The 18,872-nt window shown below is 33.3% G+C and overlaps 1 protein-coding gene across 1 annotated transcript in view; it reads left to right on the forward strand.

The window, feature by feature from the left end:
- MAN2A1 (mannosidase alpha class 2A member 1) overlaps window positions 1-18,872 on the forward strand; it is a 137,297-nt gene that overhangs the window by 52,321 nt on the left and 66,104 nt on the right. The window contains exons 9-12 of the mRNA XM_040541150.1: window positions 1,627-1,829; window positions 11,547-11,732; window positions 12,902-13,016; window positions 15,840-15,907. Of these exons, the coding sequence (XP_040397084.1) occupies window positions 1,627-1,829; window positions 11,547-11,732; window positions 12,902-13,016; window positions 15,840-15,907 (572 nt within the window). The remainder of the gene's footprint in view (window positions 1-1,626; window positions 1,830-11,546; window positions 11,733-12,901; window positions 13,017-15,839; window positions 15,908-18,872) is intronic.

Consider the following 18,872-nt stretch of genomic DNA (forward strand, 5'->3'; position numbering starts at 1 on the left):
AAATTTGAGATGTTTATGTAGTGGATATGTCTGTAGCATTGAGATCCTCATGCTACCAGCTATTTTACGGTCCTAAGATTATGTGCTGGATAATAATCAGTAGTAATACATACAATACAAATACCATAGTAATAGTAAGAGAACTATTTTGCTTTTCAGGTAGTTTAACCTCTCTTACAGAGATCTATTAAACTGAGACTTTTAATATGCCAGTAGAGGACTATTCCAGGTTATTTCACCATTTTTTCACTCACCTGACATGAATTTGAATTTTCTTCAACTTTGCTGATTCCTTCAGTGAGGCTTCCTTTTTCTGGTGTAACCCAGAATGCAGATATGGGATTTCCCTTGGTCTGTTCATTTTTCTTCAGGACTATATATGGGTATATGAAAGTGAGGGACAAGTTTCCTGCAAGTGACTGCTAAGGCAAGGATCAGTAATACTTGGGTTTCTGTGGTGATAAGTCATCTTCTCTGCTTTACTGCCATTCGCACTGGGAAGTTACCATACTCTGTCACCTAATGGATACTTGCTTCTTCTGAATGATTTTGAAAAGTGAATACCAAATGCTGAAATAGGACATCTTTATTTTCAGTGTTAAGTTCCTGTTATTTCAAGTCAAAGGAATTGAATTTAAAAAATTGGTCTTAAAAGCTTGTTTTTGTTATTGTAAATGGTAGCACGCTTGTTTATATGCTTGTTGTTGAAACTGAAATACATGGACGTTCCATGACTTAATGATAACTCTTCAAATTAAAACTTGTAGTTTATTTTAAGGGTGCTTGTGGTAACACGGTCTTCTGCACAGTGCTATTCTCACTTTGCTAATTGTTTTTCCACTCCCAAAATCCAGCTTGCCTTCCTTAGGTGCTTTGACAATACCTCTTAATGCTGGCAACATTGACATCACTTCATTCTGCTCCGTTTTTTCAATTTTTTTGCCCCTTAAGTTTGAGGGTACAGTCTTTTGAAGTACCCTGTAAAGGGCTAACATTACTGCATTATTTTTTTCTGAACATTTTTTAAAGTGACCAGAAGATAATTAATTTTTATGTCCCTCTGTTATGTTACATATCAATGAACAACAATTTCTTTGAATGTAGATTAAAAAAAAAAAGATATTAAAATGCTAATTTTTAATTTATTTTTTTTTATGTTCTGATCAGCAGTCATCATGGGTTAAACAGAGGCTGTAGATTCTGTAACACAATAGTGTTAATTTTGAAAAAGCAAGATTGAGACAACTATGTTCTTGTTGAATTACATTGTTACTTATTTAGTCCAGACCTCTACTTATGTAATACTGAGATATTACTTTGCACATGTATTAGACTTACTCATAAAACACAAAAGGATGCTTCTGCTCCTTGTTAACATTTAGCTTGTATTTTAGATATTGATACGTATTTAAAAAGCAAAAACAAAAAAAAATCAGGCCACTTGGAGTGGAAATTCATGAAGAACTTCTGGAAGAACTATTTCCTTTGTCTGAAAACTGTGCAGGGAAACTGCATTTCTGTTGTAATTCTGCTTGAAGACTGGCATACTCCTAGAATATGAAAGCAAGGATGCTAATTCTCTTCTGATGTCTTAACTATGTCATAGTAATTTTGATTTTCTTTCAGGCCCAGTTTGGAACTTTATCAGATTACTTTGAAGCTCTGCGCAAAGAAAGTAATTTGGGTGAAAAGAGCAGCAGTTCATTTTTCCCTGTTTTAAGTGGAGACTTCTTCACCTATGCAGACAGAGATCATCATTACTGGAGTGGATACTTTACATCACGACCCTTCTATAAACGACTGGATAGAGTCCTAGAATCCTATTTACGGTAAATACTACTATCCAGCAAATGGATAACATATGTCTTAACACATGGGAGAGATGAATATATGAAAAAATATATTGGAAAGATGGAAACTTAATTTGGTATGTGTATTCTAAGTTTACTTACAATAAAGGTAGTCTAATAGCCTCCAACTTCAATTCTCTAGTTACGAAGATTAGCAATGTACCTAAAATTTTAATAAATTCACAGAAATACAGTAATATTTTTCCATTCAAACAAATAAGTTGTTCTAAGGTAATTCAAGTTACCAGCAAGTCCTGAATCCATGAAGAATAGCAGGTAGCATGTCTTTTATTTCTCTGTGTTGGATTTGGATAACTGTCAGATCAGTCTTTGTTCTTAGAGTTCTGCAAGGGTCAGAGGCGGTTTAGAAGTAGCCAGGAACATTATGTGACCTCAGGCTGTGAGGACTGACCTGCTGAAAAGTGTTTGCATCTTTTTTTAAGAAAAAATATTATTGCTGAATTTTGGTAACAGAGTAATTAAACAGTTCTTCTTTGCAGCAGTGGTAGATAGGATACATTGCAGAAAGACTCAGTTGTATTTTAAGGCTCCAGAAGGATATTTTGGACAGGTGCATGGGATGATGTGAACTTTGGACTTCTTACCTGTTCCCAAACTTGGAAATTCTGTTTCCAAAAGGTTACTGTTCAAAGAATGCTTTCTCAAAGGATATATTTTGTCTTTTGGAAGGACCTTTTGGAATATAGGTCCTGCCTCCTGTATCGGAGTGCTGCTTCTGTTTTCAGTTCAGACCCTTTTGGGCTGGAGAAAAACTGCACAATGCTGAGCTGTCCTTAAAAAAAAATATATGTATTTCTGAGTCCTACAACTTTTTGTATTGTGGTGTCTGCTGTGGTGGTGGTGGAGGGAGTAGGAGAGGGGTAGTACATAGCATTTCAGAAAAAGAAAAGATACTCAGAAGTGATACTTGATACTGTGTATCAAGCAGAGCGTTTTTTTCCTCCTTCCAAGGAATCAAGTCTTTGGCAGTGGAGGCTGTGGAAACTTGGAATGCAGCTTCTCCATGATCTGTAATGTCTGTTTTTCTTGTAATTGAAGTGGCTTTTTTTAGTCTTCTCTCTGAACTCATAAGATTACAGAGTAAGTGATCTGAGGGAAATCAAGAAAATTAGTTAAGAAGAAATGGAAACAATGGGAAGACTAAGAAATATATAAATGAGGGGCTGAGACTAAAAAAGGTGTTTAGGAAGAGACGATGTAACAAAACTTCGAACGTATTGCAGTGAGTAGTAAGGAGAAAGGAAGCTTCACAAATTTCAAAGCAGGGAGGAATAGGAACCCAAAGAGAGCCTGCAAAAAGAAGAAAAACAAAACCAAAGTTGTGAGGAATGACAAAAACCAATAAGTTCCCTTCAGCAGGAGAATGTAAAAATACTGTAGTAAAGATAGAGAAATGACTTCTGTAGTGTTTTGGTTTTGGAAAATGATCAGTGCATCTGCATAAAGCTTATTAAAATGATGCTGTGTTTTTGTGTTTCATATTATCTTGATGTTGAAATGTTTTCAGTGTTGGCTTAGTATTTTCTTCTTATTGCATGTGTTATCTAGCGTGGCCTTCCTGCTCACCAGTTAGTCTGAATGTTGCTCTTCTTGATGTGTGAGCCTTTCATTCTGTACATGCTGCTTTTTAGAATATCTTGCATGCATATTTTTTTTGCTTGTTTTTAAATCTCATTGAAAAGATATCTTTTTATCTGTCACAAATCTGAATCAGTTTTGCTGAAATCTAAGGAATGGTATTTGGACTTGGAGTCAAAACAATTTTAGTAGGATATAGTGTGCTTGCAAAGAGTGTGCACTGTATAACTAGATTTATTTTTATGCTTTCTTTGTCTTGGATTTTTTAACCTTTATATTTGTACAGGTGATACAAGAATGTTTTGCAGTCTTAGTTTTATTGTAACATTATTATGTAATTGTAACATTATTATGTAATTATTAACATTATTATTGTAATATTATTATGCTATATTTTATTTAATAAATATGAGGGGCAGATTGAATGGAGATACTTGGTTGAGGTCTCAAAAACAGTAGTATTTTTTAGCAGAATGGGATGATCAGGGATAGCAGAGGTCTTCAAACATTTTTCATCCTGTCAATAAAAAAACTTGTGACCAGGCACCCCCGATATAAATTTGTTCATTAATAATTACAGAATAATTGAGTTGGAAGGAACCTATAAATATCAATTCAAATTGTCTGTCTGCTTCATGGCTAACCAAAAGTTAAGAGTTTCTTATTGAGGTCAATATTGACATGCCTCTCGAACACTGACAGGCATAGGGCATCAAACGCCTCTCCAGGAAGCCTGTTCCAGTGTTTGACCACCCTCACAGTAAAGACGTTTTTCCTTAATGTCCAGTCTGAACCTCTCTTTGTGTAGCTTTGTGCTCTTCCCATTGTGTCCTTTCAGTAGGGAGCTGAGACCGGCACCTCCCTCTCCCCTTCCCCTCCTCAGGAAGTTGCAGAGAGCCATGAGGTCGCCTCTCGGCCTCCTTTTCTCCAGACTAGACAACCCAAGTGTCCTCATCCTCTTCTCACAGTACATGCCTTCCTGCCCTTGTACCAGCTTTGTTGCCCTCCTCTGGATGATTTCAAGTACCTTAACATCCTTTTTATACTGTGGAACCCGGAGATGCACGCAATATAATGCACCTCACAATGTGGTTTGCCACATATATATATATTTGCCACATATATATATTATGTGCTCTATAAAACATGCACTAAAATAAAAATTAAGGATGAGATAGAGAGAAAATAAATGCTATTTTAAAGTAGTATTTTATTAACAATTTATTAATATTAAATTATCTATTATCAAGTAAGATATTTATTAATGGTAGAAAATATTCTTGCACCCCAGTGGATCATTTTGCACATCCTTTGAGGTGCATGCACCCTACTTCAGAGACTACTGACAGCTGGTTTAAAGTCTGATCTTAAAATGTATAAAACAAAAAGCTCTTCTTGGTCCCTTTTTAAAATTACTGTTTTTCTATCCCCAGTTATATCTGTTCAGGAAAAAATACAAGTTTGTATTGAGGTCTGCAAAATTCAAATATTGCCAACAGCATAGCAAAATTGCAGTTTGATACAGCTCTTAATGGGAATTTGTATCTTACTGTGAACTTATTTTTTGCAAGATTAGTTTTTAAATGCCAGTTCTGAGTTGGATAAACATATCTTCGTATGTTGCCACATGTTTGCAGCCAAATTCTCAGCAAATAACAAAAGTTGTTGTTATTAATAATTTTACTATTTGACAGGTGTTTTGAAAGCAGCTGTGAATCGGATTAGATCTCCATTGATAACTATTACAAGTGTCATAGAAAGGCAAATTAATTTTTTGTTTTGTCAGTGTTCATGTTTTACTCAATCCCAATATAAATTAAATAATAATAGTAATCTTTCTTTAGTGAGTGATCTGAAATATTTATATGCTCCAGGACTTTCCTTTTTGTGTTTAATTCTTAATTGCTTAGCTCCGTGGTTGCATTTCTGGATCCACAAAAGCTTGGTGTTGTAGTATTTTATGTCAACTAATGATATTTTTGTACTCTGTTAGTACTTTAAATTAAGTTAAGGCAATTCCCATAAGGTGAAGCTTAACTTTATTATCTCCAGAGGCAGGGCAATATAGATATATGCCAATTTGCTTTTCTTGTAGTGATCTTACCAGCCACTGTTATTTTTCTTTCTATAGTACTATGAGTTTATCAGTCGCTGTAGGACCCACATTATAGTCCCTTTTACATTCTGACCCTGCCTGGAAACAGTGTTTTGTTCTATGAGTAATGATTCTTTGAAATCTGACTAAATTATGAAGGGGGAGTTGTGTTTCATAAGGAAGGCTTTACAGCAAGGATTAACTAGTTTATTACTGGAACCTGTGGTCAAAAGCTGTTGAGTTTACAAGATGTTTGTTAGTTCACCTGTTATTACTAGATAAATTGAAGAGGGTGAAGAAAACTAAACATGGTGTGAACTTGTACTTTTGCACTGGACAGTGTAAGACCTTTGCTGACCTGTTCTTTTTTGTATGTGAAGAAAAAAGATTAATATTTTATTTGTGGCTAAATATCTGTAGGGCTGGCAATTTTTTGAGAGAAATAATTGCTTGGTGAGGCCTTCTTTGAAAAGAGCTTAAAAATGTTACTCAGATTGGATGGTATCAGTTTCAATACTTACCTTAATTTCATTCTACTGTAAAAAAAAGTCTACATCTGTAAGACACGTTCCAGATTTTATTGTTTTGTGAGAACTAAAGACTAGAGATTCTGACCTCGTTTTCTTCTCCCATCTGTACTTTTCAGATCGTTACTTTAGGTTTTGCAGAGTAGTTTTAAACAGCAGCTTTAATATTCATTATGCTCAGCAGAGCTTGTTTAAAAAATACGCTGCTAACCTTGCTCAACATTTCATAGTGCTCTGTAGTATGCCACACAATTGAATTTCTAGAGTGGGTGCTGAAATGAACAGGTGGCTGATTGCTAAAGTGTGCTATATTAAGACTTTCACTCTGATTTCTTTTTTTGTATGCTGGATGTAGTTTTCTGTAAAATTCAAATTTTAGCAAAATTTAAAACAATTCAGCTTTTAAAATTGGAGATATTGAACATGTACAGATTGTAAAATATGTTGAAGCTAGTAATTTACAGAAATGTCTAATAGCATATTGTGTTTACTGAAAATTTAGGAAATCAAAATAAAAAATGTATTACCTATTCTATAAATTTTAATATTCAGGTGGCATAACACAGGTGAAATTGTGACCTTGAATTAAATACTTCATTTTTGTATTAGAGCTATGAAAATATCTATGAAAATTCAGTTCTGACAGATGGAATAAACCTATTTGGGTATTTGACAGTTTAGCTCAAGTGAAATAACTGCTTAGATTTGAAATATGTTATATGGTCTAATAATGTATAAACCAAGAAGAAAACATGTAACATCTAATTTTAAGTGTATTTTATATAAAATACGTATCTTTTTGTGTGTGTGTGTGTGTGCTAAAAGAAAACCTTGTTAAAACCTTTTCTGAAAATCTAATCAGAATGTTTGAGATATTAATTTGAAATGTTAGAAGCGTTATGCTTACTTTCTGTACAAAACCAAGGATGTTAGAACAACTTACAGTAAAAGAGGGCATTTGTAAGGCTAACAGTGATTGGTAAGTGGCAGCTCTTCGTTCAAAACAAAACAAACCCTTACAAATACTTTACCAAGCATCACGAAAACGTGATTTTCTTAGATCCACTTTATTTTTTGGTTACTTCACTGACATTATGAATAATAAAAAAGCTAACGAGACAGATGTAATTATCTTAAGAATCTTCGATCTTCACTGAAAACATGGCCTTGTTTAATACTGATATTGGAGAAGACAAGATGTGTGGAAAACAGGACAGATAATGTCCTCATACTCTAAATTTCCAATTTCCTGTGTTTGGTGGTGGTAGTTCTTTTTTTTTTAATTATTATTTTTATTTTCTTGCTTTCATTCACTGTGGGCCAAGAATTTAATTTTATTTTAGCTTTATCAAATTTTCTCAAACTTTTTAGATATTATACTTACTTTTTTCTCATGTTTGTGTTTTTCATTAGTTATGTTGCAGAAAATTTCATGTGAATGGCTTTCAAGTTTGTTTGTGGTGTTTACAACTTTGTCTTTACACTTACAATATTCATTCATGTAAGAGTGTCAGTTAACTTCAATATCTGAAAAAGTTACTAGATTTATATGTGAATCTCTGGAAGAAAACTAAACCCTATTTCTTTTGAATTAAATCTAAGCATGTTACTAATATTGTACCTGGAAAGGCTTTAATCCTTCAATAGCATCTGTGAATAACATTTAAGAACAAGATGTGTAAATGAGTTCTTGCCAGTTTAATATGTCTTTCTGAAAAGTTTGCTGTCAGAGGCTTGGAGAAGCTTCAAATATAACATAATAGCTAAGTAAAGAGCAGAATTTGAGTTTTTGTCTTTTTTTATTTATTTTTTCTTTAAAATCATAAGAAATATATTCTGATCATATTTCGTTAATAAGCCTTTTCCTCCAAGCTTTTTGGTTAAATTTCCATTTTGAGCTCCCTTCCGTCTGTCTGTACAGCGTGAGTATGTTTGTGCACGTAGAGGAATGAAACAGGAACGGAAGATATCTATCTATATAGATGCAGAAGAACGGATAGCTATCTCCCATTCCAGGTTCAGTCCTCATTTGCCACGGGTGGAAAATTTTAGGTTCTCTAGGAGTACCAGGATTAAAAAGTACTCCACTGCTACTCAATATCCAGGAAACTGTGGTGCTGGATACGACCTCAGGACCTTTATGATGACTGCCTATGAAGATACTTTGTTTCTTTTTTTTCTCCTGTTTTGAAAGGTTTTGGCTTTGTGCATTAGGGAAAGTGCATGAACGTTTAAGAATTGTATTATGGAGATTGTTATTGTTACTTATTTGAGACAGAATGATTATTTTAATATTAAGGCAGAGATAGATTGAAATAGTTTGTGAAGGGTGGTGATGGCAGTGCCCAGAACTTTGTTTAATGTACTAACGGAAAGATCCAAAAAGCAACAACATAGCTGGAGGCAAGTTAGGAAGGCATCCTACAGTTTCATTCATTAGAGATGTAATCAGTGCAAAATTGTTTTAAGTCCACAAAAAAGGTTGTTGAAATAATTAAGGTGCAGGGCAAGAGCCTTGGTCATGCTTTTATCTGTACAGATGGGTAGAATAGGACACATCTTAAGAGTTCAGAAACTCTTTGTAAAATTATTTATTTAGGTTACATGTGAAGGTGACCTAAATATAACATGGTATAGTTTTTGAGCAATCAGTGAAGCAATTTTGGTTTATTTGCAGTGTCTTGTCAAGTTAGAGATACAAGGAGAAGTTACAACAAACTGGATAATTTGTAGGTAACTGCTTTAGGCATGCTTCTAATGTGCTGTGGTTTGAAACTGAGGTGAGAAATACCAAGACTTTATACAGCTTTATATGCGGAAGTATCTGAGAGAGGTAAATTCTTGCTCATAAGTTAGTGTTCTCTAATATAGTATTTCTTCTCGTTTTATTTCTGGGTGTCTTTCGTCTTTGACTTAAATTATTTCTTCTTTCTTCTTAAATTATTTTAGCACTTATAATAATGATTCGACTTGATAGGAAAAGTCTGCATCTAAGAGACTGTTATTCATTAGATCCCAAATATTTGATGTTTATTTTGGAACACAGCTCCTAAAGAAAAGGCTATGCACATTTTATCAGTACCATATGTGAAAACCATGTGTTAGAAATGGAACTTCTTTCAGTTTTTGAGGCTGTGTGGAAGAGGCGGATGAATTTAGGTGCTTCAGATTTTGCTGAAACTGAACTATGTCCGTATTTACTGCACAGCTTCATTTTAATTTTAAAACTTCTTTTGGTTTTAAAGTTGTGACTTTGTTTATAAATAGTGATTTTTTTTTTTTTTTTCAAATATGGAGGCAAAATGTCAGGGAAGTGTAAAGTTTTTTGTGTTCTCTAATTCTACATATAATTCTCTAATAGCTACAGTTGAGTCAATATTTAGTGGCTAAATCCATTAAAAACAAACAAAAAAAAGGTAAAGCTTTCAGATAGGGTTTATCCACTTGATGAATGTGCATGTAATGCCTCTTTAACTACATCATACGTGTTTTCCTTTAATGTTAAGTTGTACTAGGATGAAGTACAAGGAATGCATAGATGTAGGAAATTGCACTAAACAGCATTAAGATCACAGCTGTTAAGTTTGCACACTAGTACTGAAATTAAAGGAAGTGTAATTTATAATACAGGAGCTTGAGCTTACATGTAGCTTTTCAACATCTATCTTATCTGCGAGATCAAAATCTCATCCTTTTCCTCAAATACTGATAATATGACAATGAACAGGGCTATTATCTTTCAATTTTGTTTGATAGTGTTCAGTGGTGGTTATTTGAAGTAAACATTCTCTTTCATCCTTCATTCGTAGAACTTATTCCTATAAAAATGACTTAGGACATGCTACTTGAGGTTTTTACGTAGTTCTCATATGTACAATGCATAAAAACAGACCAGACTGCATCCAAAAGCATTTTTCACGTTAGCAATTGATAACAATGCACAGCCTGAGAATCATAGAATCATAGAATGGCCTATGTTGGAAGGGACCTTGAAGATCACCTAGTTCCAACCCCTTTGCTGTACACAGGGGTGCCACCCACTAGATGAGGTTGCTCAGGGCCTCATCCAACCTGGCCTTGAACACTTCCAGGGATGGGGCATCCACAGCTTCTCTGGGCTACCTGTTCCAGTGCCTCACCACCCTCTGAGTGGAGAATTTCCTCCTAAATTCTAATCTAAATCTCCCCTCTTTTAGTTTATAACCATTCCCCTTTGTCCTGTCATTACCTGATTGAGCAAAAAGTCACTCTCCATCTCTTTTATAAATTCCCTTCAAGTACTGAAAGGCCGCAATGAGGTCACCCCAGAGCCTTCTCTTTTCCAGGCTGAATAGTCCCAGCTCTCTCAGCCTTTCTATGCAGGAGAGCTGCTCTAGCCCTCTAATCACCTTCATGGCCCTCCTCTGGACCCGCTCTAACAGATCAGCATTCTTCTTGTGCTGAGAACTCAAGATGAGACTGAGTTTCCTATTTGTTTTAATACCTAATTTAAATTTCAACACAAACACTAATTGATAACTTGGGTAAATGTAGAAGTTACAGTATTTACCACATTTTAAAAAAATTATTTATGTGCTTAGAAGTTAGTTTTACATTTGTTTCAAGAATGTGTTATTTTGCTTTCTTTGCTTTTTATAACATTAATCCATAATTCCTTGGTTTCCTTAAACTCCGGGAAACCTTCATTAACCTCAAAGTTTGAAAAGGAATTTGAAACACTTAATTTTTAAAAACAGAACCCTAACATTTTAGGAAAAGGAGATAGGAAAAAAATTTAACAGGTGGTATCCAAGATTTTTTTTTACAGGTATGTGTTAGATATTCTGAAGACTGGTAATTATAATTACTGGTGTTTTTGTAAAATAAACTTTTTGTATACAGAGATCTTACCTATCAGGTGAATGCTTACTGTGTATGAACCACATAAGTCTTCTGGAAAATTTATTTTGCTTACAGTACAAAAGGTAGAATACCTCTATATAGGTATTTACAGATTGCATATTACATTTGTACGATACAGGTATTTACAAAATTATGTAGAATTTATGGATTTATGTATTAAAGATAATATTAATTTAGTAAGTTGATTTGTGAAATGGAAATTGTCTCCTGTAAGACATTCTATTTTACTGCATTGTTTTAAGATCTAATTTTTATACCTTACACATTTCTGAAAATCGTATACCATCTTGTACTGGCATATTTTTATTTTATAGCTCTATTTTCCATTACTGAAAAACCTTCCAGGAAGCTTACAAGGTTCAATCAGAAGCTGATGAAGTGCAGTAGGGATTTTTAACTGTTTGAAGCTAGCAACAGGTTAAAAAAATACAAGATGAACATTTAAAGAACTCGTTTAAAGAACCAGATATGTGGAAAGATGTGAAAACATAAGCTTATTCTTCAGGTAAAACGTGTGTTGCATTTTGCTTTTTAAACCTATTAAAAATATTTGATTTTTCTTTACGCTTCCAGGACAGCTGAGATCCTATACTACTTGGCTTTGGTACAGTCCAGTAAAGCGGAGAAGATGAGTGTATTTCCTTCAGTGGATAACTACAAATTGCTGACAGAAGCTAGAAGGAACCTTGGGCTCTTTCAGCATCATGATGCTATTACAGGAACAGCAAAAGATTGGGTAGTTGTGGATTATGGCACTAGGTAATTATTTCAAACAGAGATGAACATTTGCTATAGCTAGCAAAATATTCAGTACTTAAACTGTAGTATTATCAGTTACTGTAGTTTCTCCATTGTACTGTATGGTAATATTTCATGGAAGAGCTTGGAAAATCCTATACCTTCTATAATGTTCTCTTTCTCAACATGGAAAATCTTTTTAATGTTTCCGATCTTATACTTAATTTGTATGTTTTTGTTTATTCCTGTTATATCTGGTAGGTATTTGCTTTCTCAGTATTGGCAAAATGTTCTGTTAGCTACTTTGTGGATTTTTTTGAAAAAAAAAGTGTATGATATATGCCTATGTTTAGATATATATCTTTATTATATCTTAGTTCTGAAAATGATTACATATTGGAATGTTAAGCATTAGTGAATTTGATTAATTGAGGTGGGTGATCGACTGTTGATGGTAGAGCATGGCTATAAATAGATTATTATTTAAAATGTCTTTGAACTACTCTTCTCTGTTTAACCTATTACATTCGTGGGGAGTATTTTTAAATTCCATGAATGCGTTAATTTTTAAAATCATAGACTAAAAGAGATATAAACATGTGCAATGCACTTAATTGTGAGAGAGTATTTGTAAAGTGAAGAAAACCCTTTATTTTAAAATTACACATCTGTATGTGTTGAAGAATTTGTAAGCCTTGCATCAGTTGAGACAATGGAAGTGCCAGTACACATTTAATTTAATTATTTTCGTGTTTCTTATAGTTTCTCTAATCCTGCTTAAAAACAATCCTTAGTCAGACCAACTTTTCAGGCCTTTGTCTACTTCAGACTTTGGTAATTAAATGTGTAAAACACAAACTTCCCTGAGATCAACATTTTGAAAAAATACCTGGTGCTTTAGGGGGCATACATTTTGTGATATAACAGTGGAGTGGAAATGTACCTAATTTTCAGGATGCAAGATAGAAATATAGTGTAATGCAGAATATTTCTACATTTTGCAGTCAGGTCATTTTGCATACATTGCAACCATCTGTTTATAAGCTCAACCTATATCAGTGTTTAAAAAAACATTTTTCTGAAACTTGTATTTTTGACTTTTTAAAATCTTTTTTTTTTTTAGTTTTGGTATCATCACATTGAGAGAAAACAACTTGTGAAAACTAATACTACTTTAAAATTTTTAACAGGCTTTTCCATTCACTAATGAACTTGAAAAAAGTGATAATTGACTCTGCTCATATTCTTATCCTGAAGGATAAAGGTGCTTATAATTATGATACATCAACTCCGTTCCTTAAGATGGTGAGCTATCTTTCTTAATTTTCTCCAAAAATGTGAGTAGCATTTTTTCAATGCGGTTTGAGTGGCCTGGAAACAGTCATACTGAAATTTACAGCTAATGCTTGCTCAGGAATATCCTTACCACTGTTCATATTAATTGAAGGTGTTGGAAAATAAGAAGTGAAAACTTTAGCAGTTGATGCTGAAGAGTTCATGGCTAAAGTAAATGAGCTTATTTTGTTCCACTTTGTGAATGACATAGTAAAATTGGGTGTTTTTCTTGTGGACATAAATTTGTTGGTGATTTCAGCAAAATGCATACAGTATGTGAATATATAATGGTATGTGGTGCTATAATTTGATTTTGATTGCTACTTTAAAAAAAGTGGGAAGATAAAAATTTATATCTCAAACATAAGTCTAAGCTGGATGTGCAGGACGAAGTCTGGACAAGTCTTGTACTTTTTTTCTTATCTGAGATCATTCAAAACTGGTATCTCCTGAGGATAAAGTCAGCAACTGATCTCCATAAATCATTTTGAGACTCATTTTGAAGACAGCACCCTAAAGAAACACACTTAGTAATACTTTTTCCTTTCATAATTCTTTTTATAATTTTCTAAGCAAAAAAATGTCTGCTATTATAGTTAGGTAATTTTAGGAAGTCCTACACCTGGAGTAGATAGAAAAGGAGGTGATTTAATTTGTGTGTCAATGTAGCAGGATTAAGGTAGTCTTGTGTATGATTATGTCGTGGTTTTAACATAACAAAAGGTAGCACACTGACGTGTATTCTGCTGGCTTACATGTCCCAGTGTAGTAACTCAAATTATTTTTAAAGTCTTCACATGAAAACAGTCTGTTAAAATAGTTCTTTATTTATTGTTTTGACTTTGAATCTTATATATATGCATATTCTACATATGACACAAACATGATTTTTCTGCTGGTTGGAAAAGCTAACTGCTGGTTGGAAAGGCTAAACTAAATGTACATGTTTAAAAAGTAAAAATATTTTGAAGTCATTCATGGACTGAAGTTTTCAGTTTTCACTTCTGCCCTAAGTTATATTGGAGGATCTTGTGATACTGCAATTTACTAAACTTTCATTATTTCTGTTCTATATGAGTCTGAATTAGTATCACTGGATTGTGGAAGTGCTGTTTAAACCATATATTCCTAGGAACATGCTAATAGTCAAAGCCATTCAGCAGATAATGTGAAAGCAGACATGAAAAAGAAAGACCTTCTCTTACTGAATTTATAATCTTTGTATAAGATGAGGAAAGAAGCTGGTAACAGAAGTAGATTATGGTTTATCTGTATTATATACAGTAATTGAAGCATATCAAAAGCCTAATATCCCACTAATATCCACTTCTGTTGATACTGTGACCAAAAGGCCTTGTATAATAATAATGGGAGAAGTTTCCCGTATTTCAGAATATACAAACCTTGAACAAGTAGAAGGTTCAAAGGCAATTGTTTCAAAATACCATCAAGTTGCTCATTGAAGCTGATATCAAGAACTGATCATAGATTGACATTCGCAATGAATACCAAGAAAGTCAAGTAAGACAAATGATAAAGACTTCAAGGTTGAAAACAGCTGTTGTTTTTGATGGGTGAAGGAGCAGAGCAGGAGACTGTAGCAGCATTCCAGGAGATATAAGTGGAGGGAAAAAAAAAACAAACAACTTAGCAATACCTGAATAATCTGAGATCCAATGTATGAAGTGTAACTATGTAACTGATTGGATCAGTCCCGAATATTAGTATTATTTCATTGGGTGTAGAAAGAAAGCTTTCATGTATATGGCAATAGCTGGATTTAAAAAACATGATTTTGAGGATGTCTTGGAATACTCTGAGGACCAGTCCCGAATATTAGTATTATTTCATTGGGTGTAGAAAGAAAGCTTTCATGTATATGGCAGTAGTTGGATTTAAAAAACAAGATTTTGAGGATGTCTTGGAATACTCTGAGGAACTAGGAGCTTTTCCTGTCAGTTGCAAATTCTGTAGTGGTCACCATTATATGAACCAACAGAAATGCAACACTACTGCTGAACTATTTTCTTGCTTAAAGACTAAGGTAATAGTGGTAGCAATGTCTCATCACTACCTTATGTTATTGGAGCTGGATCGTTGTTATTTAAGAAAAGGGCAAAAATAGTGAAAAACAAACAAAAAAAACACCACCAATAACAAAACAGGGATTCCTCTATACTGTGAAACAATTCTTGATGTAGTTTATATCACATAAAAAATCATACACACCCCAAACTGTTTTTGAAAGATTTTTTTTATGTACTATATAAGGTAACAACAAGATTTGCCAAAATGCCAAACTGTAAGTTGTTGTGACAAAAACACAGGATGGTAAAGTTTCAGAGAGTAAATATTTAGCAAAAGGAAGTTAGTATAAAGGTATGATAACTTTTTGCAAAATCTCAAGGAGGTTGGTGATTATGATTTCTGGTATGCAAGAAATGAAAATAAGGGGTGACAATGAGATAAAGGTATCTAACAATAAGGGATATTTAACGGTAGCAAAGATTTCCCACTGAATTGATTAAAGTGAATTGTTGTTTTTCTTTTATTTTCTTCTGTCTGTCTTTAGGATCTTTAGTAAAAAGATCCTCTTACTAAAATATAAAAATTGCAAAGCACTTTTTGAAGAGAGGAAGGTTGACATCTTCCCATGTCACGTGCTAGAATAGGGTTCCGTTTATGGTACGGCTAACATGGTTTTGTACTTCATCAAGTTCTTATAATTGACATAACTCATATAATATATAATCATGTGTATTCAAAAGCTAATTCGTAGATTTTCTCTTGTAGGATGATATTCAGTCTTCCCAAGATTCTTTGCCACACAAGACAGTTATAAAGCTGACATTGCAACCAAGGTAAGTAATTCACATATTACTGACTATCTGAGATCTTTTAGTAATAATTTGTTTCTTTTTCACTACCTGGTAGTTTTTGTGCCATTTCATTTCTAAGTTTCACTTTAAATGTAAAATGCAGTTTAGCTTATTATGCTAGTATTATTATGTGTATTTGAAAGAGGATACAGCACTTTCAAAATACGGAGGTTACCCATATGGCACTAATTCAACTGTAGTGCAACAAGTAAAGTAGTCTGTTTACTATATGCTTCTGCAGCACTGTAATTCTTAGTACATTATGACTGAGAACAGCAAAAGGAAACTAATTGAACATAATTACAGATGGCTGAATTAACATTATGAAAGAAACCTTAATTTTTTTAAGACCTAAAAATCATGATATAATTTTATCTTAACTTACATTTCCATTGTATTAAGGATGCATACTTCTTTATTTAGTTTTAGAACATTCAGTGGAAAGTGACATCTTGCTATCCCTATGAATATTCAGTATCCAACCTGAAATAACTTAAGCGTTCATTAAAAGATGGCACACCCAACTAAAGTGAATAAGATCTGTAGATATTAGAGCTGTATAAATCAAGTAATATAAGGCTTTTTTGTTGTTATACAGCAAAATATTTAAAATTCATTTAAAAAGTAATGAATATTATTTTGCTGTTGTTAGTATTTAATTTCTCTATTAGCTTGCCACTTGCTAGAACTAAGACTTACTTGCCTAACTTGTGAAGGTGTTTGGCTTTTATAACTACTGCTGTTTAAAAGTTCAAACTTTAATGAGCAAAGGCTGGACTTTGTGAGCTTCTGGGGGATGCTGTCTTCAGTGCTTTAAAGTTAAATGTATATGATATGTGCGTATTTGTAGTTTTGATACAACCTTGTCTCTAGGACAGTCATATAAACTTACATGCTTTTTTTTAAAGTAGGAGTTTTATTCTCTTATTGGACTGCATAGATGCTAAATAGGTGCTAATAGATTATCTTAAGCTAGTTCAAGATGATCAGAAATGTTGGTGCCTAGGTACTTATTTAACTAAAATCTTTCAACTTTTTCAGCATCTGTCCATATATTTTTTTCTGGGTGAATATGGTATATATTGTATATAAACACTTGCTTGACTGGAAGCAAATTATAACATAGACTTTGCCATTTGACCACAACTTGTATGCTTCTGATTTCCCTTGCCTGGTTTAGCTTTTGAAAAATTCCCCACTTCCCTTCTGTACCGTGATATGTCTTTTGTTTGCATCCAGTGTGCCGTTTATGCCTCTACTTAGTATGCTTAAGTAAAATTTTTGGTGTCGGTGCATTTCAAGCATTTGTTTTTTTCCTTGTAGTTGTACCTTAAGTAGATATACATGTCAAAATTTTTTATTTTAAAATTAGTTCTATCCTAGGAGTCGTTTGCTGCTGTTCTCTGAACTTGTCTTAGCTTACTAAGAAGGTAACATTGGTAAATAATTGCAGATTTAAACCTCTTGTCTGGTATTCTGAAGATACAATAAGTCATATAAGATAAAGGTAATGTTCCAGAGAGTGTGTAATCACAGTTATGGGTTATAAAATAAAGAGATAAAAACCATGGTGGTAAAGAGGAGGAGAAAGAAGGCAAGGGAATATTGATACTGCTGCCTGAAAACCTGCTTTGGGCTTCCTGTTTGGAAACACTTTAAAGCAATGCACAAGGAAACATTACTGCATGTTTCCTCTGTTGTTAAGTTTTTCTTTGAAATCTTTGTACGTTCAGGTATTCTCTCTTACAAACATGAGCTTAGTTTTTCTAGCTTTCTAACTTTATCTCTGGTTGCATTCTGAAGCTCCACTAACATTATTACCATTGTGAAAAGTGCAATGTTAGCTGAGTTCATAACTTTTGTTTAAAGGTATGTGAGTATTATGACTATCTATGTGAGTTATCTAGGTAACCAGTAGAGATGTTTATTTCAGTAGAATCTTAAACACAACTTGATAAATTATTATTCAGGATTTTTAAGTTTAAAAGTCCAGACTGAAATTTCTGAAAGAAATTGATTTTTCAATTAGAGGTTTGAGGCATCAGCCCATTGGAAAATATTATCTGTTTCTCATCAAAACTTTATTATATGCTTATTATCTATTCACAACAGTCTTTATTGTCCGTGTCTGTAGCATGAAATATCTAGATTTCTTTCTGTTACTGTGTTCTAATATACCATTATTGTGTATAGAAGTTAGGTCACTGTAACAAAGTAACAAAGTGTTACTTTTCTTTAATTGGCTGAATATTTGGCTTTTTGTAGTTCTGCATTTCCTTGTCAAGTTTTTAAAAAAATATCTGTATTCTCAATTGATCGTTCTTATAACGTTTTGATTCATATCACCTATAAATTTACAGTAACAGACTACTGATGGGAAGCTTATACAATAATATTTTCTTTTCAATCTGATTAATTAATCATTTTCCTTTTTTTCTACAAAGATGATATTGTCATTTTCAAATCTGCTTTTCAACAGAAAAGTAATTAGTTATATACTTTTGCCTCTCTCTTGTTCAGCCTTCCTTTTAGTTTTTAGTTAAGTTTTCACTGCTTATGAAAGTTGTATTTAATAGTGGAAATGACAGACTCATTGGACAGTATAAGAGAGATAGTGCAACCTGCTTACATGGAAAAAAAGAAGAGAGGACAAAGTTCTATTTTTCAGTAATCCTTGTTCTATTACAAAGTATGTTCAGATTATTGTTTAGCTGAGAAGTGTCTTTCAAGCTAGTTCAAAAGTAGGTATTGCTTTTATTATATTTGGTATTGTTTTGCACCCCGCCTGTACATCTCATTACTCTGTAATACTCTTTCGCCATCTTTTTTTCTGAATCTGGATGTTTTATAAAAGATAATGTTTTGATTTTAATGAAATAGGTAAAGTATTTAAAATCTTACTGCAACTCTGCCATCATGGAATGCTTCAAGTCATCCTATGGTTGAT

This window comes from Cygnus olor, chromosome Z, assembly GCF_009769625.2.
Source record: "Cygnus olor isolate bCygOlo1 chromosome Z, bCygOlo1.pri.v2, whole genome shotgun sequence".
Lineage (NCBI taxonomy): Eukaryota > Metazoa > Chordata > Aves > Anseriformes > Anatidae > Cygnus > Cygnus olor.